The sequence below is a fragment of the Hyperoodon ampullatus genome (assembly GCF_949752795.1).
Source record: "Hyperoodon ampullatus genome assembly, chromosome: 17".
Taxonomy (NCBI): Eukaryota; Metazoa; Chordata; class Mammalia; order Artiodactyla; family Ziphiidae; genus Hyperoodon; species Hyperoodon ampullatus.
In genome coordinates this window covers 39592450-39618153 of record NC_136930.1, presented here as the reverse complement: position 1 = coordinate 39618153, position 25704 = coordinate 39592450, and the positions used below count along the sequence as shown (strand labels likewise).

Here is a 25704-nt window from a genome sequence, read left to right as displayed (position 1 = left end):
GAGATCAAAAAGTTGTATGCAACAGTTAATTCAGAATTCATTTATGTTTGGTTGTGTAATCATAATAATATTGATGATGATGGCTAACATTTGTTGGGCATTTTGCATATGCTGAACTCTATGCTGTATTTTATATGGATTGTCTTACTTAATATAAAATAATATGCACCAAATTTACCCTTTAATTAAGCTGGCTAAATATAAAAGTCCTTTCCTGATAAAAGTCTCTTTAGAAACAACTGCTTTTTCGGTCAAAATATACGTATATTCATTGCTGGTTGCTTATTATTTCTGTCTGTTCATTTTGCTTATTAGTTTTGACCCCTTTTTTTAAAAGGCTTTTTCTTTTTTCCTACAAACAGAATTTGGCAAAACTGGTTTTGTTCAATTCTCTTTTGAGGAACAGCTTTATCTGTGTAATAATAGTGCTTAACCCTGAGAATGAAGCAAGAAACAACCTTCTAGATAGCAATAATATTTTATGATTCATTTATGACTAAGTAGAATTCTTCCTGTTTTTATTTTGTGATTAATGTACATACATAAAATGCATCTGAATAATTCAGTGTTATTTTGATCAGCAATCTTCTTAAATGTCCTTCAAACCAAATTTCAAGAGCACTTAATTGCATCACCTGTTTTCTTTAAATATTAATAGGTTCAGCTGTAATTTGAACATTTACAGATTTTTGTTTTAATTGTTTTTCTTACGCCACTGATTTTGCTTTTTGCTTTTAAATTGCAAAGTATATCTTTATTTGTCCAGTTCAGAAGTTCCTGTCTTTTGGTTTGTAACTGAAACTGCCTTGTTTTTGGCTTTTCCTGAGCTTAAAAACATCTGACTGCTTTAGGGATCTAAAATTATTAAACACCTTTTAATTAGAAAAAAATAATTTCCAGTTTATCTTTTTGTTGTTTGAATACTGTTTTAAACATTTAAGTAAAATACGTTTCTCTTTTTTGATAGTTATGTATTTCTTTTGTAGGCTACTTTAGGAAAAATGGCCCTGCTAGCCCAACAGATACCCAGATGGCTCAACTCAATTAAGTTGAGTAGCTTCCTTACTGCTATGCAACTCAGAAAATGTTTTCCCAGAGCAGGAAAAACATTGTTGCCTGGCTTTTTTCCTCAGCCTCAGCTGTCCTCTGACGATTGCTTTCTCCGGTCGGGGTTTAAGACTTATCGGACTTCCTCTGTGTGGAATAGTTCCCAGTCTACCAACTCAAGTAGTCAAGAGATTAATTGCGCCCAAAACTCTCTGCTTCCTTCTGTGAATGAGCCGTCACAGAAGTCACAGAAGATACCCAGCTTTGATTCTGAACTGTCTCTAGGAGGTAATTTTCAAGTTTCAGAAAATTCCCCTTTGCCCCACTTCGGTAGATTGAATGACTTACCTGTTTACATTTTGTTGGCCCATTTGAAGTCATACTTTGTGCCAGGAGAGAAAAAGAACAATGCCGCTTCTATTCATTTGCTTCTATTATGCCTCTATTTTACTAAGAAAAAAGTTTAGAGATTAATATGTACAAGACTGTTTCATAGCTATATGAATAACACTTTCTAAGTTCGTTATTTAGATTCTTAAAAAAATTTTTTTTCTGGTGGTAATTAGGTTTATTAGGATTTAATTTACCCTATTCTATATACCTAGTTAGGGTATAATTTTACCCAAGTAACAGTCCTCCTTTTTGGGTATACGGTCTTATGAATTTTGACATAATGCTTTTAGTTGTGTAACAGCCACCACAAACAACAAATAGAACAAAAAGGACAACAAATAGCACACCCCAAAAAGCGCCCTCATGTAGTTTTTTTTTAGTCAGTCTTCTCCCTCCTGTGCTTCTCGTTCTAGGCACATTCCTAGGCAAGGAATATTTCACCATAAATGAGATAATATTAGGTTAAGTAGAAGATGAAAGCAAGCAAGCTGGGGGGTAAGGGCAGGGAGGGGAGGCTGGCTATGAGAAATGAGAAAGGGTAGTGGTTAGAGACCAAAAATAGAATACAAAGTCACGGCCCTGATTCCTTAGCCTAAGGTAGGTTACAGTTACCAGCATCTTCTATACTTAAGGGTTTGACTTAAGACAAACCAAACCTCAGACTCAAGGCTATACTAGAGAGGTCATGTCCTTGGCAAAGGATTGTAGGTGATAGAAACAGAATCATAGAAGTCCTCTTACAGACATATTTGAGAACACTTGGAGGAGAAGGGATTGGATCAAAGTGAAGACACTTCAGGATGTGATGACTTGAACCCGTACAATTCAGGCTGGTATGTTGTACTTTTGGCCAACTTAACAAGCTGTGGTAAACTTGATCTCTTTCTCAAAATGTACTTGAAGGTCAGTTGGTCTTTAGCAGTCATACCTGTTGATTACAAGTGAAGGAAAGGAATTTTGTATAGGATTTCACCAACACATTTCTCATCTTGGAGGAGTAGTAGTTGCTATCTCTAAAGAGTCTTAACCTTACCTCTTAGAAGGTAGAAAATATATGGAATTTTGAGATGTTTAATTTAGAAATGATGCCAAGATTCAAAAAGAAGCAAACTAGCCAAGAGGCTGTCTTTGTAGAAAGAGCTTCAAGTGTACAGATTGGAGAGCTAACTCACTTCTCCTTTTCCATATCCTGGCTGCAAAGGACTGGACGATTTGCCTCCATTGTCTCCATTGCAGTCAATTTCTGAGGAGGAGGCCGTTCAGATTATTGCGGACCCCCCACTGCCCCCATCTTCATTCACACTTCGAGACTATGTGGATCATTCCGAGACTCTGAAGAAGTTAGTGCTTCTAGGTAAGTCTGAGTAACCTACACTTATTTTATCGCCTTACTTTTTTTTTTTTTTTTTTTTTTGCGGTACGCGGGCCTCTCACCGCTGTGGCCTCTCCCCGTTGCGGAGCACAGGCTCCGGATGCGCAGGCTCAGCGGCCATGGCTCACGGGCCCAGCCGCTCCACGGCATGTGGGATCTTCCCGGACCGGGGCACGAACCCGCGTCCCCTGCATCGGCAGGCGGACCCTCAACCACTGCACCACCAGGGAAGCCCCTGCCTTACTTTTAAAATTAGCATTTTTAATCTTTATCAAAGTACGTACACATGCATAGAAGTCAAATAGTGTGAAAAGGCTTCTAGTGAAAAACCGCACTCCCAGCTTCATCCTTCCTGACTTCGTACCCCGTTCCCTAGCGTATCTACTTTCCTAGCTCTTTCTGTTTGTATTTAACCTCTAAATGTTCATGTAATTGCTTATGGTGCTGTTGCTTGGTTCATCAGTTTTAGACATCAGTTAATCTCTTATATATACACATACTTTTCCCTTTCATTCTCTTCAATTCTCCCAATAGGCTATATTAACAATTTTGAGGTTAATCATTAGTCACTGACTTCATTATAATTCTAAATATTGCTCGACTGCTGTCTAGGAAGTGTGCTATGATTGTTTTCCTTCCTTTTCAACCTTTCATTTTCTTGGAGTTAACAATTGCTTTGTTTTTCATTTGATTAGTTTTCTTTAAATTTTCCCACAACTTCCAATGGCCTCTCAGGACAGTTTTTTTTTTCTTTTCTTTTCTTTTTTTCTTTTTGCGGTACACGGGCCTCTCACTGTTGTGGCCTCTCCCGTTGCAGAGCACAGGCTCCGGACGCTCAGCCCCAGCGGCCATGGCTCACGGGCCCGGCCGCTCCGCGGCATGTGGGATCTTCTCTGACAGGGGCACGAACCCGTGTCCCCTGCATTGGCAGGCGGACTCTCAACCACTGCGCCACCAGGGAAGCCCAAGGACAGTTTTTCCTACAGTCACCCCTATCAGATGATAGATTACTTCCATTTCCCTACTACCCTGACCTTCCTTCTGGAGCCAGCTGTCCTCCTGATGTGGATGGTTTCTCTCTCGGCCTGCGCCGTAACTATTTTAGCTTGTTGACTGGTAGGATGCTCCCAGATCTGGATGGTTGAAGGCAGCCAATAGATCTCCCTGCAAACTTAGGTTAGTCCTCTTATCAGTATTTTCAGTCTAGCACCTTATTGCTACTTTCTGCTTTTCCCATTATCTCTGGACCTGGCACTTCTCTTATTTGATTTTCCCAGATAAGAAACCGCCTTTGGGGGATTGAGAGGAACAGGATGGGCAAGGGATTATCTCAAATCCACTGCTTCTCTCATTGCTTAGTCACTGCCTTAGTTTTCAGTGAAAAGTTAGGAGCTTCCTAGCTTGATAGTCTTCCTTTCAGCAGTACCGCCCTGGTAATCTCTCTAACATCAGTGCTTTTTCTAAAATGCAAATCTGCCTATGTCAGTGACCTACGTGAAATCCTTCTAAGCTCTTCCTGGTCTGGCCCTTGCTTAGCCTTTCAGCTTCACTTGCTTGCTGCTTCCCTCCTTTTTGTTGGCGAGGTCTGACAACTGGAGAACTTAACTCAAGTTCAAGTACCTTCCCAAATGTCTTCTCTGACCCTCCAGATACAGTGACCCTCCTCTGGGCTCTTGGCATCACCCCCTGCTTACCTCAGTCCTGGCAGTAATAACACTATTATAATTGTTTACTCATCTGTCCCTGTGCAAGTTACTCAAATGTATAGGGAATGGCCTTTGTTCTCAAGAAGCTTCAGGTCTTCAGGAGCATCTAAATACACATCCATAAGAATAACAGAAATCCAAAAATGAAAGGTGAAGTGATAAATTCCACACAGAGATACACATAAATGTTCTGTGGGTTCAAAGGAGAGAGAAAAATGACATCTGCTGCAGGCATGAAAGCCCAGGGCTTTCCCAGCCCTGTGAGAGGTGCTACGGGTAATGCCAGATAAACGTAAGACCCATGTGGTCCCTACATTTAAATAATTCACAGTATACCTAGAGCTTTGAAATATGTTTCAGCCATTCCTTCATCTGTATGCTGATACTTCAACAGCACGTCTTGGCAGGAACTTAAATAACAGGACCCTAGAGGAACCATGATTGCATCGTTAAGCAGTATTTCTGAGGGCTCAAGTGTCCTGGTTCTTCTCTGCTTCTCAGATCTGTTTTCTCCCTTTCTCTGCTTGTTCTTTATCCCAGGAGGCTAACCTCTGCACTCGGCCTCCTTTGCCAGCTGGCTTCTGGGCAGCTTCAGCAGTGGGGGGCACTTGTCCGAGAAGAGGGAGGGCAGATGGGAGTTTTTTTCCCTTTTCCCTCCCAGCCTTGGGTCATGGAACTGCTTTGCTCCATGGCAACAGCTCCTACTGAGCGGCCCTTTCTTTATAGCTTCCAGCTCCCTCTGGGTTCTCATAACACTCTTTCCTCCCTGTCTCTTTAGCGCTAGGGATGCCCTTGTTTGTTCCCTTGACTCTGCTCACACCACTGTATAGAGTCCCTTCATTAAAGTGTTTTTCATTTGAACTTTCTAGGACAACTACTGTTGCCTGCCAGACTCTGATTGATACACTAAGTATGTGTAACCATAACTGAATACAGTGGTAATTATAGTTACTGAACTGATGGGGTAAAGCCAACTTAGGCTGTGGTCAGCTAGAAGTCAGAATCATGTATTATTCATTTTTTATATTCCCATAAGTGCCTGGTCCATGAGAGGCATTCAGTGACTATTTTTTCAAGTTAATGAAATCGTGAGTAAGCCCAAGTATTTGTGCTGACAGCAGTGTGCTCTCCTGGTGAGATTCTGCTCTCCTGTTGCTGTTAAGAAGCAGCTTTTCAGGAATTGGATTTCGACACAGTCAGGGTGTGACGGCTCATGCTGAGTGAGGCACTTCAGCACATGTCAGCTGTAATATGGAGTTAAGTTTGGAGTCCGAACCCTTTATGTTATTTTCAAAGCATCCCTTCCCACATTTATCACAGATTTTTGGAACTAGTTTCTATCTTATTTACCCATCCATCGAATAATTTATTTTTCTATTAGTATTATTTTTAAATTATAAAAAAATTACATCTAGTTGTTAAAAGTGCAGACTGTTACAGGAGAAAGCACTCTTACCACCTCTACATTTCCAGTTCCACTTTCCAAAGGTAACCACTGTCACCAGTTTGTTGAGTGCAAATTTTCTACCTGAAGACATACATTACCCCACCTTTTTCTATGCAAATACATGTATTACAGAAAGCCATACAATGGCTTGTGTAGTCATACTTAATATTATTTTTAAAATTCTGTGTTTTCTTCTAGTAGCTTTAGAGTGAGTACATAGTTAGATTCTTAATCTATCTGAAATTAATTTTTGTATCAGACGTAGAAGGAATTATTATTTTTCAAATATATAGCTAGAGGTCCCATTATATTTTAATGAATAGTCCATCTTTTCCCTCATTGATTTGAAATGTCCTTATTGTATACTAGATTTGTAGTTTATCCTGGATCTGTTTTTGGTCTTCATTCTGTGTCTTCATTCTGTGTGTATGTGTGGGTGTGTAATCTGTTTTTCTGTTCATGATCATCTTATATCAATACCTGTTTTAATATCAAGAAATTTGGGTTTGGAATTATATTTGGATCTAATAATACATGGAATTATAATTTATTTTTCTGGTTGTAGACACCATTAAAAAAGTGCTTTTATTTCATTGTTTTTATATTTAAGACTGTGAAGTTGCATCTAGAAATTGGTTTGAGAGTTACATTTTAACCTAAAGAAATTTTTTTTTTTTTTTTTTTTTTTTTTTGTGGTACGCGGGCCTCTCACTGTTGTGGCCTCTCCCGTTGCGGAGCACAGGCTCCGGACGCGCAGGCTCAGCGGCCATGGCTCACGGGCCCAGACGCTCCGCGGCATGTGGGATCTTCCCAGACCGGGGCACGAACCCATGTCCCCTGCATCAGCAGGTGGACTCTCAACCACTGCGCCACCAGGGAAGCCCCAAGAAATATTTTTAAGAATATAAAATTTAAGTCTAAACTAAAGTTTTACATTATTTTCAAATGTTTATTTTAAAGATAAGGAATAGGCCTTTCCTATTCATGTTTAATTTTTAAAAATCAGGTAAAAGAAAAAAGCGAGAGAATAAAATGCTTAGTTGTAATGAGAATTTTGAATCAAAGGTTACTTTGATTCCCTGCCTAATTAACGTGAACATCTAATTATATCCATAACCAAAGTAAAATAACAACTTGCTTTCTCCCCCTTCTTAATCTCTCCTGTCCCTTGTCTCATTTACTTAGATTACCTAAGATTCTAAGGATATGTGAAGGTTGAAGGTGGTATACTTTCTGCTTCATTTTGTACTTGAGGGCTGTGTATGTTCACCTGCTTCATGCAGACATTTCTTGAGCTCCTTCAAGGTACTTGTCTTTATGCTAAAGGCCTGGAGAATACAATGAGTAAGACACAGGGTAACTTTTATTCCTTCTGTGGAGGGGATCATAAACAAATTTTTAAAATAATGCTTATAATTAAAGAAATGATAAACTTCAAAGAAAGTAACAGGGCTTCCCTGGTGGCGCAGTGGTTGAGAATCTGCCTGCCAATGCAGGGGACACGGGTTCGAGCCCTGGTCTGGGAAGATCCCACATGCTGCAGAGCAACTGGGCCCGTGAGCCACAATTACTGAGCCTGCGTGTCTGGAGCCTGTGCTCCGCAACAAGAGAGGCCGCGACAGTGAGAGGCCCGCACACTGCGATGAAGAGTGGCCCCAGCTTGCCACAACTAGAGAAAGCCCTCGCACAGAAACGAAGACCCAACACAGCCATAAATAAATTAATTAATAAATTAAAAAAAAAAAAAGAAAGTAACAATTCATAGGGTTTGTTATCCTGCAGAATTACCAGTTAAGCAGTTACTGTGGAGATCATTAGGGGCTCATAAGCATCCTGCAAACAATATTCAAGAAACCATCAGTAAAAATGATGATCCTAGGTCAATATGACGTAGTGAATTTGTTTTGGGTGGAAATTTAGCCCCAAATGCATTGTTTTCCTTTATACATGGCTTTGAAATAAGTACTACATTTTTAAAAGATTTATTTTTATTTCTACAACCAAATTAGTTTAAAAATATTTAGAAGTTTCTATTGGCCTGTCTCAGGTCTCCTTGGGATGGGTTGTTGATCTCCATCAGTAATTTCTTGTGTTTCTGTATATAAAGTTTAATGACTCAGCCAAGAAGTTATCTTCAAATGGTGTTCGTAATTTATTACAGGAGTGGATTTATCCAAGATAGAAAAACATCCAGATGCAGCCAACCTCCTTCTGCGACTGGATTTTGAAAAAGACATTAAGCAAATACTCCTGTTTCTTAAAGATTTGGGCATAGAGGATAACCAACTAGGAACATTCCTGACAAAAAACTATGCTATTTTCTCTGAAGACCTTGAAAATCTTAAGACCAGGTAGGGCTTTTAGAATGATTTTCACATAATCCTAGAAGTGGCTATGAAGAAATATATGTGTAAGTTATTTTTTTAAGTCTCAGCATTACAAGGATCTACTGAGGTAATTAATGAATGTGAATGTTATTTTTTTGTTATGGACCTTCTTTGATCAAAATTAAGTATCTATATCAGTTCTTTTGTTCAACTACCCATCATTATTTTTATGTTTTCAACTTAATGCTAAGTCAATCCTTTGGAAACTGGGATAAGTTTTTTTAAAAATCCATTACCAATGGCTAAGTTATCTGATAGGACACTTCAAATTATGAAAGCCTGGTCTTTTCTGTTCTTTCTGGACAATTTTTGATGGTAGACATTTGACCTTGTTTTGGCAAATATTGTATAACTTGCTTAATCATTTCTGTCTATTTTGGTTTTTCCTTTTTTTCTTCTTTAAATAGCACTTTTATAAACATCTTTGTACTTCATTCAACATTCAAAGAATTTATTGCAGGGGCTTCCCTGGTGGCACAGTGGTTGAGAGTCCGCCTGCCGATGCAGGGGACACGGGTTTGTGCCCCGGTCCGGGAAGATCCCACATGCCGCGGAGCAGCTGGGCCCGTGAGCCACGGCCACTGGGCCTGCGCGTCCGGAGCCTGTGTTCCGCAACGGGAGAGGCCACAACAGTGAGAGGCCCGCATACAGCAAAAAAAAAAAAAAAAAAAAAAGAATTTATTGCATCTGTGAGAATTGATACAGTGAGATAGTATTGATCTGTGAGGTAACGATCCTGCTGGGCATTGGGCACACCAGAGAGTGAGACAGTCTGTGTCTCATAAGTTCACCTCTTGGACTTATCATCACCCCCACCTCTCACGTAAATTAGGTCTTCCCAGATTGCCTGAATGAGAGCACTGTTCACCCCGCTGCCCAGATCAGAAATACTGGTGTTAACTTTGGCTTCTCTTCTTTTATCATCCACATCTAATAAACTACCAAGGCCTGTTGGTTCTATTTTTATTGCTCTCAATCAGTCAATGCATTTCTCTTAATCTTCACTTTGAATACTTTACCTCGGGTCCCCATCATTTCACATGAAGAATACTGCAACTGTCTTCTCCCCCTAGACTATTCTTATACCGGTTTCAGAGAGCTTTGCAGTTCCTTGAACTATCAGAGTCTAATGTCTCTGAACTAGGAAAAAACAGAACAAAAAAAACTACATTTCTTATATTGAATAGTTTGAACCCTTATTATGTATGCAAGGCACTTAGATAGACACACTCTCTCCCTTCATGTGACTTACAGTCTGGTGTAATATAGACAGGCTATTACAATACAGGGGAGGGAAAGAATGATTCTAGGAGACTCAGTCTGACATGTCTAGCTCTGCTTCTCCTGACTGTCTGGAAAGCTCATTCTCTCCCCATTTAAAAACCAACTTGCCCTTTTGCTCAAGATTTAGTTCAAGAAAGAGTACATACCAGGAGGTGGAGATCATTGGGAACTGTTTCAGAGGCTGCCTACTGCACCATTATTATTAATATCCCCATTTTACAGAAGAGGCACAGAGGGGTTAAATAATTTGCCCAAGATTACCCAACTAGTATAAGTGGCAGTGGGATTCAAATCCACTTAGTCTAACTCCAGAGTCCTGGCTACTACACTGTACTGTCTCCCTACTTTTAATTCTATGAAGGAAACATAAGCTTAAAAGCAGCTTAAGTTAACTTGCTCAAGATCACACATGCTCCTAACAATTAAAGAATACTCTCATGTAATAGTATAGTCTAATGTTTCCTAAACCTGGCTGACTGCCAAATTAAACTGGAGCATTTTAAAAAGTTACTTGGAATTTTTTAATAGGTAATTTACCACATGTACTCAAAAGGGTATACAGTGAAAAATAAGCTTCTCCTGGAAGAAGCAAAGGTATGACAATCTTTTTTGAACTTACCTTCTGGCTCTGGTATGTACAGCAGTCTTATTTTCTAGAATTTCTATAATAGCACTGATCGCATATACTTGTTTTCTCTTCAATGAAGAGAATTTGAAATGTATTAAAAAGTTGGTTGATTCTTTTTAAGAATTTTCAAATGAATAATCTGCATTTAAGTTATTAGAAATTTTCTTTTGGCTGGGCCTTATATCTTAATTTTTTATTGGAAAAGTTATCACAGTAGATAACAGTTGCAATAATATTTTAATCAGGTATTGATCTTTCCTGTGTCCAAAACAAAGGAAAAAAATGGTCATTCTCCTTCCCAATCTACATATTCCTATCCCTCATCAGCCTTGCAAGACCCATCTATGGAGGCAGCTGCTAGTATCAAGTTTTTTGTTCAACTAGCTAAGAATGTTCTATCATCTACAAGCATGTATGTGTACCTATGTATACACATACACAAGAACACATGGACATACAGTTTGTAGCAGGTATGTATGCATACCATTCTGCACCTCACATTCTTACCTGAACTCTGTGTTGGAGATAGTTTTTATTGGCTCTGCCTGTTCTTTTTAACCCTTTTATACTGTTCATACTGTGGATGTGTCTAGTCCCCTTTTGGTAAACATGGTGGTTGTTTCTGGCTTTACTATCACAAAGAAGCTGCAGTGACTCCTCTTATATATACATCATGTCACATATTGGTGTATATCTGTAGGATACATTTCTAGACGTAGAATTTCTAGGTCAAAGGATATATGCATTTATAATTTTAATAGATATTGACAAATTGTCCTTCATACAGGTTTTCCAGCTTACACTCCCACCAACAGTGTACAGAAGTGCCAATTTCCTTGTCTTCCACACTAATACAGTGTCATCAAACTTTATGATTTCAGTTCATTTCATAGATGAAAGCATTGCCTCATTGTTTTGGAAATGATGTTTGGAGCATCAGATATTTGGAGGATCTTTTCTCTTTTTTGAGGATCTTTTCCTGTGTCGAACTTCTGTTTATATTTCCTTTTCTATAAATTAGAATTGTCCTTTGCTATTCTTAATTGGGCCTTTTTCTTTTTTTGGTAAGCATTTTTTTATATATTAACAAAATTAGTTCCTTCTCTGTGACATGTTGTAAATATTTTCCCAGACTGTCACTTGTCTGACTTGGTTGATGATTTCTTTTTGCCTTGCATTTAAAATTCTTATGTAGTTAAATTTATCAGTTTTTTTTCTCTCATTGCCTCTAAGGGACTGGTTTAAAGGGGTAATAGTCACTGAGTATAAAATATAATAAGTTCCAGTATATGGTATAAAAGTATCGTAGTCATTAGAAGTAGGCATGCCTGAGTTCAAGTTTTCAGCTCTGTCATTAATTACCTGGTGGTCTAAGACAAGTTATTTAACTCCTCTGAGTGTGTTTTTTCAAATGCAATGTGGGAAATTTACTTGGCTCACAGGGGGTTGTTTTGTTTTTTTGTCTTTGTTTTTCTGATGAGAATTAAAAAGATAATGTCCGGGAATATTTTAGGCATTTAATTAAACTGCCTTTTACTATGTTTATAGATTTTTTAAAAATCAATAATGTTATTTTATAGTCAAACTTCCTGTATTTTGCTACCTTATTTTGTTTCCCAGAAATTTAGCAGGAAACGTCTCAGTTGTTAACAAAATACATATTGAAGGACCGCAGTAAAAATTATTTATGAAAATACATTCTTGGGGCTTCCCTGGTGGCGCAGTGGTTGAGAGTCCGCCTGCCGATTCAGGGGACACGGGTTCGTGCCCCGGTCCGGGAAGATCCCACATGCCGCGGAGCGGCTGGGCCCATGAGCCATGGCCGCTGAGCCTGTGCTCCGCAACGGGAGAGGCCACAGCAGTGAGAGGCCCGCGTACCGCAAAAAAAAAAAAAAAAAGAAAATACATTCTCAGTAAATGTACTAAAATAAAAAATTCCAGGAATTCCCTGGCAGTCCGGTGGTTAGGACTCCACACTTCCACTGCCGGGGACCTGGGTTTGATCCCTGCTCGGGGAACTAAGATCATGCAAGCCGCACAGCGCAGCCAAAAAAAAATTTCCTCTTTTCAGTCTTAGCCATGCTTGATGGTCTTTCTTTGTAAAAAGAGTTCTGAATCCCTTCTTTTCTTAATTTGTGTGTTTTCTATTCTTAGCAAAAAAAAAAAAAAAAAAAGACTTAAACAGAAGCTATTTCAGTTTTTTCTACCAACTAATGAAATAAGTCAGATTAACTGAAAAGGGAATCTGTCTATTAGCGGATTTCAGAAATATTTTCTGTTTCCAATTATAAATGGAAACCATTCTAGAGTTGGTTGGATGCTTGTTTTGTTTTAACCATATTTGGGGCCATTATTATAGAATGTTTTTACTTAAACTTTTTGGTGTGGGAATATGACACTAGTAAATATTTATCATATGTGCATGTATTTTGTTTGTTTCTCTAGGGTGGCTTATCTACTGTCAAAAAATTTCAGTAAAGTGGATATTGCACAGATGGTCAGAAATGCACCATTTTTGCTGAGTTTTTCAGTGGAAAGACTGGATAACAGATTGGGATTTTTTCAGAAAGAACTTGAACTTAGTGTGAAGAAGGTAAAGAGAAGGAGAGAATTCGTATGTTTCCATGTCAGCTACATTTAGTAACTGTTAAATCTCATATGTTTCTAACAGATACTGGCCTGTATGAATTCTATAAATGCCTGATATTTTCTGTACAAGAATGAATTACCTTACTAGGTTAATCATATAGCTATATCATTTTGTAATAATTCCATCAAGTTGGTTTCTTAAGTTTTATTCTGAGCACTGGTTGTTTTCCTCAAACAATATTAAGTTTATGTATTTTTGGGTTCCTTAGCATTTCTCTGCTGGGTCATATTTTAAATTTTAGTTTTGTATTCCTAGTAATGCCTTGTTTTTTCCAACCTAGTTGAATATGCATACATATTAATAATAGATTGTTTTATAACTGTAGACTAGAGATCTGGTAATTCGTCTCCCAAGGCTACTAACTGGAAGTCTGGAGCCTGTGAAGGAAAACATGAAGGTAGGATGACTGTTAGTTTTTTGAGAAATCAGCTTCTTTAAGTGGTTAAGTCCTCTGAAGAGGATAGATTTGCTCCCATCATCTTGAAGAAAACTAGGTTGTAAAAGAAGTTATTTCTAAAAAGATAGACATAGGAAATGATATAATAAATATCTAGCAAGCAGTTTATCTTAGTTTATAATTTTTTCACACGTCAACCAGGTGTTACATGAGTTAGTCTCCTTGCAGACATTGATACCCGTAATCCTAGAGGAGCAGGTTAGGTATCTGGATGGGACCTGGAAGCTGCTTCCTTTGCCCAGGGTGAGGGTCTGTGTCTCCGTCACCTAGGCGGGAGATGAGCTGTGGAGCCTGGAGCCAGAAGGCTTCTTTGAAGAGAGTAGTAGCCAGCACATTGCTCTTCTAGAACCTGTGCCAATTGCCAGCTCTAGATCTATCACAGAACATACCAGACACTCTTTACTGTCCTCCCTCCAAGAGAATAGTATAGAACCAGGGGCAGCTGACTTAGTAGTATACAAAGCTGTCGGAGTATTTGAAATTATTATATTAAGCCTATTTTCTGAGGTGCCTAAAGTGTTTCATACTCAGCCGCTGAAGAAGTTTTTATTGAGTGCCTGCCCATGCCCTATGCTGGGGAGATAGTCCCTGCCGTTGTGGAGCTTACAGTCCAGTGGGGGGATCTCCTGCAGAGTGATGAGAGCAATGGATTGGTGAGGGAGCATGGGATACTATGAATGCACACAGAGCACCTAACCTACGTTGGAGTGGTTTTTTTTTTTTAATCATCTCTGTTTAGAATTTTGACACGGAGTTTTCCCAGATGACATGCATAGGAGTTCGCTTGGGAGCAGAAGCTCAGAAAGCACTTTGAAAATCTTACTGTTGGTCTGTGTGGTGTAGGGCCCGTACAGATAACCTGCCCAGGCCTCCTGTGAGCACCGTTACTCTTTTTTTTTTTTTTTTTTTCGGTACGCAGGCCTCTCACTGTTGTGGCCTCTCCCGTTGCGGAGCACAGGCTCCGGACGCGCAGGCTCAGCGGCCATGGCTCACGGGCCCAGCCGCTCCACGGCATGTGGGATCCTCCTGGACCGGGACACGAACCCGTGTCCCCTGCATCGGCAGGTGGACTCTCAACCACTGCACCACCAGGGAAGCCCCACCGTTACTCTTATTTCGTAATTATGCTAGCTCCTTTTGGTGATCTTCATGGTGGTCATCATGCTGTGAGTAGCTCAGCCTCAGGAGAGGGGTTTAAAATTCAGGTTACCCCAGAAGCAGGAAACTGTGAACCCTTAAGGTCATTGGAATAGCTACCTCCAGATTTTAATGTCCTTATTTTAAATTTTGAAAGAATCAATGTGTCCTCTGGCATATTACCCAAATAACTATTTCTGTCTTTCTCTTAGGTTTATCGGCTTGAACTAGGTTTTAAACGTAATGAAATTCAACATATGATCACCAAAATCCCAAAGATGTTAACTGCAAATAAGAGGAAACTTACCGAGACTTTCGACTACGTGCACAACGTGATGCACATTCCGCACCACATCATTGTCAAGTTCCCACAGGTGAGGAGCGCGTAGGTCGCTGTTCTGTAAGAGCTGTCATCGCCCTTCATCCGGAGCTGCTCCCGTGTGCACAGTCCGCTTGTGGAAACCCCTTGCTGTTTGTGAAGGAATAAGACCAAATGCAGTAGAGCTCTGAGAGTCGTATTAAGGTCACATTTCTTTTTGCGCATCTTTTCAGCAAGACCACATCTAGCAAATGCAGTAGATGGATCACTTGTGAAAAGTTTATACCTTCTAGGGCATTCATGTACATCTCCAGAGGAGAAATGAGTGATGAATCTGTTTCCCTGTAGTTTGTAACCTAGTCCTCATTCTGCCTGTTGGAATCTAACATACTCTCTTGTGCTTTTCTCCCTTTAGATTTGAAATAGATCACTTCCCTTAAAGGTCCTTTCAATTCTAAATGTACTTTTCCATTCACAGTCTATCTAAATCCATTAGTTAACAAGCCATGTTATAATGATCTCCTACCAAAGCATAAAACCGTTCCAGTTAGCTATCATGCCAAAGCCATAATTATATTTTCTAAGCTAATTAGACTCTTTCCTGTTCTTTACTTGGTGAATGACATTATCTGCTTGTTCACAAGAATGTTAACGTTTTGAAAGCAGATCTTGTCTGACTTATACACTGCTGAATTCCCAGAGCCTGGAACTATAATGGGCCAATTAGTAGGCACTGGATAGATACTTGTTGAACACATGATTGACTGAATCTCATAAAAGTCATCCTTCTTTCCTGTTTGGCATGTGAATAGACACTCAGTGAGTATTCACTGGATAAATGAAAGACTGAATTTCATTAAAGTGATTCCTCTATTCCACTTGCCAAATGTGTTCCTGATGTAAAGGTGGGCAAAGAACTATGACTTTAATATAACTGTCAGAACTAGACTGCATTTGGTGCAGTTCCCTCACAGATAGTAGTGTTTATTTACCTATCACACTTCACTCTGAATGGGCCCTTAATAGAGCATTTTTCTATTTCATCAAATGCATGGGTATTCATTATAAAAAGTGTTAGAAGCCTGCAGTGGTGAAAATTTGGCTTATAGAAACATTGTAAAGTAAGTAATCTTCAACTAAAAAGCAATGACAGTTTTCCACTGGGTTGATAGATCATTCAGTGACAGTAGAGCATGATAAGAGAACATGATTTGAGGATAGAAAAATCAATGAGTCACGGTCTGTATTCTTGTGGAACTCATAATCTAGTGTGGAAGACAAGTTTTTAAAATGTAATTGCTTTACATAATGTTAGAGTCTTAACAGATATTGTATACAGCTATTGATTTAATTTAGGAGAGGTAGGAAAGTCATAGAAATAATGTGTTATTGATTGTTCATTTACTGTGTGCCAGCTCTGTCTTTACTGCTTTACTTGTATTAATTCATTTAATCTTCACAACAACCATATGAGGTAGGTACTGTTATTGTCCCTATTTTCCAAATGAAGAAATTACGCATAAAAAGATTCGGTAACTTGTCCAGGGGCCAGAGCCAGGATTAGAACTCTGGCAGTCAGTTTGAAAACCCATGCTCTTACCAAAGATATACTGCCACTCTAAGAAGTGACATTTGAGTTGTCAGTTGAATGAATTGGGTTTAACAGTGGACAGAAACTTTCCAAGTAGAGAAAACTATAAACTTGACTAGATGCATCAAAATCAGTTGTTTAAAAACACAGATTTTAGGCTCCCCAAATCCTAGCTTATGGGAAGCCTGGTTATAGACCTGTGGCTTCCATACTGGGAGGATTCTAAGATTCTTAGAGGTCTGGGTAGGATTGCTTTTAAAAAAAAAAACCTCATTGGGAATTCCCTGGTGATCCAGTGGTTGAGACTCAGTGCTTTCACTGCTGGGGGCCTGGGTTTGATCCCTGGTCCGGGAACTAAGATCCCACCAGCTGCGTGGCACAGCCAAAAAGAAAAGAACGAAAACAGCAACAAAAAACCTCATTAATGGAAAACTACATTAACTGACAGTGAGGGAATGGATGTAGACTTAAAATTTTTGGCTGGAGCTTTAAAAACTTAGTGCTGTGAAACAGTTTTCTTATGCAGGTAACAGTTCAGGTTGGTACATAATTTTATGATTAATTAAAAATTGGGAAACAATTATAACTTTAAAACTATGGTTAGTCGTTTCAAAGCAGTGACCATGGTACGCAAAGGATAACAAAAGCAGTAAGGGTAATGTACATGAGGAAACCACTAGTTCAGGAAAGAGGCTATATTCAGGATCCCCTGAAACCTTGTTTCTCCTCTTTCCCCGTGGGTTTCTGTGAAGGCAGAGCTGGAGTCTATGTTAGGACAGGAGGCGATCAGTAATTCTTAAGTTAGGTTTTTTTTTTTTGGTGTTTTTTGTTTGTTTTAATCCTTGAGAACTTAACGAATCATTGATGGGATGACACTTTTCTGACATTGCAAAGTGGCCCCTGGTGGTCAACAACAACAAAAAAAGAGAGAGAAATTCAATCTGAGCCATGACTTTTGGACTTGAAAGATCACACAAATATGTGATAATAAAGTCACTTTGAACCACTGGGAAAGTAATATCTGGTCATGAGCTGTATAAGTGCTTCAAAGTGTTACTATATTTAGGAAATAGTTTGGGAGCTTCAGAATCATTTGTGGCCTTGTCCGTATGTTGTATGATAATTTTGTAAGCCGAGAGTCACTGGAAGCGTCATACTTCTAAAGAAATACATCTAAAAGCTTCTTACATCTTTTGACCAGTAATAACACGGTAATGGGAATTTAGTTACCAAAATGAAGGCAGAGCAGCACATAATTTGTTTCTGCAGAGGGAGTAAAAGTTGTTTTGTTCCAAAAGCAAGCCAATCCCACGTTGAGTTAGCACACTATATTTTTTTGGTCACTGTTCTCAAATTACTTTAGTTTTCAACAATTGTTTTTCATAGTGTCCTTTCCAAGTGATCTGTTATTATTTTGTCTCCACTCGAATATAAAGAAAGCCTCCTGGAGGTTATGTGCCATGTGGAGTGTCCCCAGTGTATCTTGACATACAGTCAAGAGAGGGACCTGAGACCTAATACTGAATGTGGGTTCATTGGGCCTTGCCAGGGAGCCTCACAGATGTCTCTTCAGCTTAGGACTCTATTTCAAGTCTGGCCCGATCTTCCAATTCTCCCTTCTTCCTTGCAGCTGGCTTTAGGGACTTAGCCTGCTTCTGACTCCCTTTTAAAGTTACTGTATTCACTCTATTCCTCAAGAGTTTAACCCCACGGCAGGTTCCTTTGAACCCATGAAGTCCAGGTTCATTTCATTTTGACACTAGTCAGAGGGAGCAACAGGAATTAAGAAAGAAAGAAAGGAAAATAGGGAAGCTTCACAGATTATGAAATCTTACACAATTTTTGATGTCATAAACTTTGATCTCTGACTTTGGTTCTCCAACTTGGCAGGCAACAGAATCACTTGGAGGACTTGTGGGTCCCACTCTCAAAGTGTCTGATTTGGTAGCTTTGGGGTGGAGCCTGAGGATTTCCTTTTTTAAAAGCTCCTCTCGTCTCCCTGGATTAGTCTGGTCTTTGCCTACAAGGTAGCCCTTTATTATTTTACAGCTGTTCTGCTTGTTAGTTTTGAGTCCCTTTTAAATCATAATTTCTTAGCAGAAGGCAAAGCGTTTAAAACCTCTAGCATTTATAATAATTTTTGGGTATTTTTTTCTTTTTAACATCTTTATTGGAGTATAATTGCTTTACAATGGTGTGTTAGTTTCTGCTTTATAACAAAGTGAATCAGTTATACATATACATATGTCCCCATATCTCTTCCCTCTTGGGTCTCCCTGCCTCCCACCCTCCCTATCCCACCCCTCTAGGTGGTCACAAAGCACCAAGCTGATCTCCCTGTGCTATGTGGCTGCTTCCCACTAGCTATCTGTTTTACGTTTGGTAATGTATATATGCCCATGCCACTCTCTCACTTTGTCCCAGCGTACCCTTCCCCCTCCCAGTATCCTCAAGTCCATTCTCTAGTAGGTCTGCGTCTTTTTTCCCATCTTGCCCCCAGGTTCTTCATGACCTTTTTTTTTAGATTCCATATATATGTGTTAGCATACGGTATTTGTTTTTCTCTTTCTGACTTAATTCACTCTGTAGGACAGACTCTAGGTCCATCCACCTCACTACAAATAACTCAATTTCGTTTCTTTTTATGGCTGAGTAATATTCCATTGTATATATGTGCCACATCCTCTTTATCCATTCATCTGTCAGTGGACACTTAGGTTGCTTCCATGTCCTGGCTATTGTAAATAGTGCTGTAGTGAACGTTGTGGTACACGACACTTTTTGAATTGTGGTTTTCTCAGGGTATATGCCCAGTAGTGGATTGCTGGGTCATATGGTAGTTTTATTTTTAGTTTTCTAAGGAACCTCCATACTGTTCTCCATAGTGGCTGTATCAGTTTACATTCCCACCAACAGTGCAAGAGGGTTCCCTTTTCTCCACACCCTCTCCAGCATTTATTGTTTGTGGATTTTTTGATGATGGCCATTCTGAACAGTGTGAGGTGATACCTCATTGTAGTTTTGATTTGCATTTCTCTAATGATTAGTGATGTTGAGTATCTTTTCATGTGTTTGTTGGCAATCTGTATATCTTCTTTGGAGAAATGTCTATTTAGGTCTTCTGCCCATATGTGGATTGGGTTTGTTTTTTGATATTGAGCTGCATGAGCTGCTTGTATACTTTAGAGATTAATGCTTTGTCAGTTGCTTCATTTGCAAATATCTTCTCCCATTCTGAGTATTGACTTTTCTTGGTTATGGTTTCCTTCGCTGTGCAAAATCTTCTAGTTTCATTAGGTCCCATTTGTTTATTTTTGTTTTTATTTCCATTTCTCTAGGAGGTGGATCAAAATGGATCTTGCTGTGATTTATGTCGTAGAGTGTTCTGCCTATGTTTTCCTCTAAGAGTTTGATAGTGTCTGGCCTTACATTTAGGTCTTTAATCCATTTTGAGTTTATATTTGTGTATGGTGTTAGGGAGTGTTCTAATTTCATTCTTTTACATGTAGCTGTCCAGTTTTCCCAGCACCGCTTATCAAAGAGGCTGTCTTTTCTCCACTGTATAGTCTTGCCGCCTTTATTAAAGATAAAATGATCATATGTGTGTGGGTTTATCTCTGAGCTTTCTATCCTGTTTTCTATTGATCTATATTTCTGTTTTTGTGCCAGTACCATACTATCTTGATTGCTGTAGCTTTGTAGTACAGTCTGAAGTCAGGGAGCCTGATTCCTCCAGCTCCATTTTTCTTTGTCAAGATTGTTTTGGCTATTTGGGGTCTTTTCTGTTTCCATACAAATTGTGCAATTTTTTGTTCCATTTCTCTGAAAAATGCCATTGGTAGTTTGATAGGGATTGCACTGAATCCGTAGATTGCTTTGGGTAGTATAGTCATCTTCACAGTGTTGATTCTTCCAGTCCAGGAACAAGATGTTGATTCCCTCCATCCATTTGTATCATTTTTAATTTCTTTCATCAGTGTCTTATAGTTTTCTGCATACAGGTCTTTTGTCTCCTTAGGTAGGTTTCTTCCTAGGTATTTTATTCTTTTTGTTGCAATGGTACAGGGGAGTGTTTCCTTAATTTCTCTTTCAGATTTTTCATCATTAATGTATAGGAGTGGAAGAGATTTCTGTGCATTAATTTTGTATACTGCTGCTCTACCAAATTCATTGATTAGCTCTAATAGTTTTCTCATAGCATCTTTAGGATTCTTTATGAATAGTGTCACATCATCTGCAAACAGTGACAGCTTTACTTCTTTTTTTCCGATTTGGATTCCTTTTATTTCATTTTCTTCTCTGATTGCTGTGGCTAAAACTTCCAAAACTATGTTGAATAATAGTGGTGAGAGTGGGCAACCTTGTGTTGTTCCTGGTCTTAGAGAAAATGGTTTCAGTTTTTCACCATTGAGAACGATGTTGGCTGTGGGTCTGTCATATATGGCCTGTATTATGTTGAGGTAGGTTCCCTCTGTGCCTAGTTTCTTGAGAGTTTTTATCATAAATGGGTGTTGAATTTTGTCGAAAGCTATTTCTGCACCTATTGAGATTATCATATGGTTTTTATCCTTTGGTTTGTTAATATGGTGTATCACATTGATTGACTTGCGTATATTGAAGAATCCTTGCATTCCTGGGATAAACCCCACTTGATCATGGTGTATGATCCTTTTAATGTGCTGTTGGATTCTGTTTGCTAGTATTTTGTTGAGGATTTTTGCATCTATATTCGTCAGAGATATTGGCCTATAGTTTTCTTTTTTTGTGACATCTTTGTCTGGTTTTGGTATCAGGGTGATGGTGGCCTGGTAGAATGAGTTTGGGAGTGTTCCTCCCTCTGCTATATTTTGGAAGAGTTTGAGAAGGCTAGGCGTTACCTCTTCTCTAAATGTTTGATAGAATTCACCTGTGAAGCCATCTGGTCCTGGGCTTTTGTTTGTTGGAAGATTTTTAATCGCAGCCTTCATTTCAGTGCTTGTGATTGGTCTGTATATATTTTCTATTTCTTCCTGGTTCAGTATTGGAAGGTTGTGGTTTTCTAAGAATTTATCCATTTCTTCCAGGTTGTCCATGTTATTGGCATATTGTTGTTTGTAGTAATCCCTCATGATCTTTTGTATTTTCGCAGTGTCAGTTGTTACTTCTCCTTTTTCATTTCTAACCAGCTTTTAGTTTTATTGATCTTTGCTATTGTTTCCTTCATTTCTTTTGCATTTATTTCTGATCTGATCTTTATGATTTCTTTCCTTCTGTTAACTTTGGGGGTTTTTTTGCTCTTCTTTCTCTATTTGCTTTAGGTGTAAGGTTAGGTTGTTTATTTGAGATTTTTCTTGTTTCTTTAGGGAGGATTGTATTGCTATAAACTGCCCTCTTAGAACTGCTTTTGCTGCATCCCATAGGTTTTGGGTCATTGTGTTTTCATTGTCATTTGTTTCTAGGTATATTTTGATTTCCTCTTTGATTTCTTCAGTGATCTCTTGGTTATTTTGTACTGTATTGTTTAGCCTCCATGTGTTTGTATTTTTTACAGGTTTTTTTCCCTGTGATTGATATCTAGTCTCATAGCGTTGTGGTCGGAAAAGATACTTGATACAATTTCAATTTTCTTAAATTTACCAAGGCTTGATTTGTGACCCAAGATATGATCTATCCTGGCAATGTTCCATGAGCACTTGAGAAGAAAGTGTATTCTGTCATTTGGATGGAATGTCCTATAAATATCAATTAAGTCCATCTTGTTTAATGTGTCATTAAAACTTGTGTTTCCTTATATATTTTCATGTTGGATGATCTGTCCATTGGTGAAAGTCGGGTGTTAAAAGTCCCCTACTATTTTTGTGTTACTGTCGATTTCCCCTTTTATGGCTGTTAGCATTTGCCTTATGTATTGAGGTGCTCCTATGTTGGGTGCATAAATATTTACAATTGTTATATCTTCTTCTTGGCTTGATCCCTTGGTCATTATGTAGTGTCCTTCTTTGTCTCCCATAATAGTGTTTATTTTAAAGTCTATTTTGTCTGATATGAGAATTGCTCCTCCAGCTTTCTTTTGATTTCCATTTGCATGTAATATCTTTTTCCATCCCCTCACTTTCAGTCTGTATGTGTCCCTAGGTCTGACGTGGGTCTCTTGTAGACAGCATATGTACGTGTCTTGTTTTTGTATCCATTTAGCCAGTCTATGTCTTTTGGTTGGAGCATTTAATCCATTTACATTTGAGGTAGTTATTAATATGTATGTTCCTATTACCATTTTCTTAATTGTCTTGGGTTTGTTTTTGTAGGTCTTTTCCTTCTCTTGTGTTTCCTGCCTAGAGAAATTCCTTTAGCATTTGTTGTAAACTTGGTTTGGTGGTGCTGAGTTCTCTTAACTTCTGATCTGTAAAGGTTTTAATTTCTCCATGGAATCTGCTTGAGATCCTTGCTGGTTAGAGTAATCTTGGTTGTAGGTTTTTCCCTTTCATCACTTTAAATATGTCCTGTCACTCCCTTCTGGCTTACAGATTTTCTGCTGAAAAATCAGCTGTTAACCTTATGGGGATTCCCTTGTATGAAATTTGTTGCTTTTCCCTTGCTGCTTTTAATATTTTTTCTTTGTATTTAATTTTTGATAGTTTGATTAATATGTGTCTCAGCATGTTTCTCTTTGGGTTTATCTGGTATGGTACTCTCTGTGCTTCCTGGACTTGAATGACTATTTCCTTTCCCACGTTAGGGAAGTTTTTGACTATAATGTGTTCAAATATTTTCTCAGACCATTTCTTTTCCTCTTCTTGTTCTGGGACCCCTATAATTCCAATGTTATTGTGTTTAATGTTGTCCCAGAGGTCTCTGAGACTTTCCTCAATTCTTTTCATTCTTTTTTCTTTATTCTGCTCCCTGGCAGTTATTTCCACCATTTTATCTTTCTGCTCATTTATCTGTTCTTCTGCCTCAGTTATTCTGTTATTGACTTCTTCTAGAGTATTTTTAATTTCAGTAATTGTGTTGTTCATCACTGTTTGTTTGACCTTTAGTTCTTCTAGATCCTTGTTAAGTGTTTCTTATATTTTCTCCTTTCTGTGTCCAAGGTTTTGGATCATCTTTACTATCATTACTGTGAATTCTTTTTCAGGTAGGTTGCCTATTTCTTCTTCATCTATTTGGTCCTGTAGGTTTTTACCTTGCTCCTTTGTCTGTAACATTTTTTTTTTGTTGTTTCTTTTTTTTTTTTTTTTTTTTTTTTGATGGGTGGTGCTGTATTCCTGTCTTACTGGTTGTTTGGCCTGAGATGTCCAGCACTTGTGTTTGCAGGCAGTTGGATAGAGCTGGGTCTTGCTGCTGAGATGAGGACCTCTGGGAGGCCTCACTCTGATTGATATTCCCTGGGGTCTGAGGTTCTCTGGTAGTCCAGCGGTTTGGACTTGGAGCTCCCACCACAGGAGCTCCGGCCCTACCTCCAGCCTAGAAACCAAGATCCCGCATGCTTTGTGGTGCAGGAAAAAAAAAAAAAAAAAGGAAGAATGAAAGAAAAAAAGGAGCAGTACAATATCAAAGAATAAAAACAAAATAAAATTAGAAAGATAAAATATATATTAGGAAAAATAAAACTATAATTGAAACTACTGCAACAACATAAAATAAAACCACAGCAGGAAAAAGACAGAAAAGGCGGGGGGGGAACAAGCCAAAAGGAGAGATCACTAACAAACCATAAAGAATAAAATGAAATTAGAAAAATAAAAGGTTTATTAGGAAAATAAAAATATAAAAGAATCAACAACAATGAATCAACAAGGTAAAACAGACCCCCAGTCTAAAAGAGGAAAAAAGAAAAGAAAAAAGGAAAAAAAAATAAAGCCTTGGCTACGGGGGTGGAGTTTGGGTGGGGGGTGGAACTTAGGCATGGGTGGGGTTTGGAGGGCAGGACCCAGGCGGGTGGGGTGGGTGACATTTTTGTGTGGGGCGGGGCCTCTGCTTAGGACCTGTGCAGAAAGGGGAGGCAGCACGTGGGAAGGAGGGCTGTGGAGTGTGGGCTTCCGGAGTTAGGAGGTAGGGCCCTGGGTGAGGGTGTGTGGGTTCGGTTTAGGCCCAGCTCATTGGAGGGGGTCTCCGAGTGTAGAGGTGGGGTCCTGTGTGGGGTGTAGGGGCGGGGCTTGGACTCTGCGCTTTAAGAGGGAGGCTCTGAGGGCAGAGGATTAGTCCTGAGAGCCCAACAGGCTTCCCGGTGCCTAAGTGGACAGGGAAAGCACTGGCCTCGTTCCCTTCCGTTCCTTCGTGCCCCTCCCCCACCGTCTCCCCCAGGGTCTCCCCCGTCACCGCTGGACCCCTAACCGTGGGTGGGTCCCGCTGGGTGTAGGAACTCCTCCCCTCCCCCAGCCACCCCTCAGGGGTGCCGATCCAGGAGGTCCGGCCTTTACTTTTGCTCCCTCTTCCCTCACTCCCACTCCCTCAGGACCCTAGGGGCTGGACCTCCTTGGTGGGCAGAGGATCAGGCCCGGGATCTCAGCAGGTTCCTGGGGGCCCAAGCGGGCAGGGGAAACCTGGCCACGCTCCCTTTTGATCCTCTGCCCTCCCAGTGGTTCCCCAATTTCCCCCTCCGGGCGTGGGATCCCTTCCCCTCCCCCAGCCGCCCCTCAGGGGCACCAGTCCCGTCCTACCTCCACTTCTCCTCCCCCTTCACTCCCCCCACGCCCCACGTCCTACCCGGTCGCTGGGTTTTCCTCCCGTCCCCTTAGGTGTCCGTGGCCCCCCACCGGTGCCTGTTAGGTGTCCTCGTTGTGAGGAGATGCGAATTCCACATCCTCCTAGTGTGCCATCTTGACTCCGCCCCCTCGATTCTTTATATTTGTTAGCTATTAAAATTTTTAGCCAGATAAACATTTTTATAGTTCATCTTTCAGTGCACAGTGTTTTTTAAAAACTTTTTTTTTCTTTTCTAGGTATTTAATTCAAGGTTGTTTAAAGTCAAAGAAAGACATTTGTTTCTTGCCTATTTAGGAAGAGCACAGTATGATCCAGGAAAACCTAACTACATCTCTTTGGACAAATTGGTATCTGTGCCTGATGAAATATTTTGTGAAGAGATGGCCAAGGCCTCAGTACAGGACTTTGAAAAATTCTTAAAAACTCTTTAGTTTTTGATAGATGTTAAAATGTAATAATGTAAAGTGAATGTACATATGACTAAATATATTTTAAAATAAATGCCTCAAACCTCAATTGATATCGGAAACAATTTCTTAATATTATAAATTTGGGAACACTTCTGGTAGATGTTTCTTACAAGTTCCTGGTAAGTTAATTC

General features: G+C 39.4%; 1 protein-coding gene across 1 annotated transcript; it reads left to right on the top strand.

Moving 5' to 3' along the window:
- Positions 1 to 995: 995 nt before the first annotated feature.
- MTERF3 (mitochondrial transcription termination factor 3) lies at positions 996 to 25593 on the top strand. The gene is made up of 7 exons (XM_079722725.1): positions 996 to 1335; positions 2642 to 2794; positions 8127 to 8316; positions 12710 to 12857; positions 13240 to 13311; positions 14721 to 14882; positions 25340 to 25593. Exons 1-7 carry the CDS (start codon positions 1002 to 1004, stop codon positions 25532 to 25534), a joined length of 1254 nt encoding a protein of 417 aa, XP_079578851.1. The 5' UTR covers positions 996 to 1001; the 3' UTR covers positions 25535 to 25593.
- Positions 25594 to 25704: the final 111 nt, after the last annotated feature.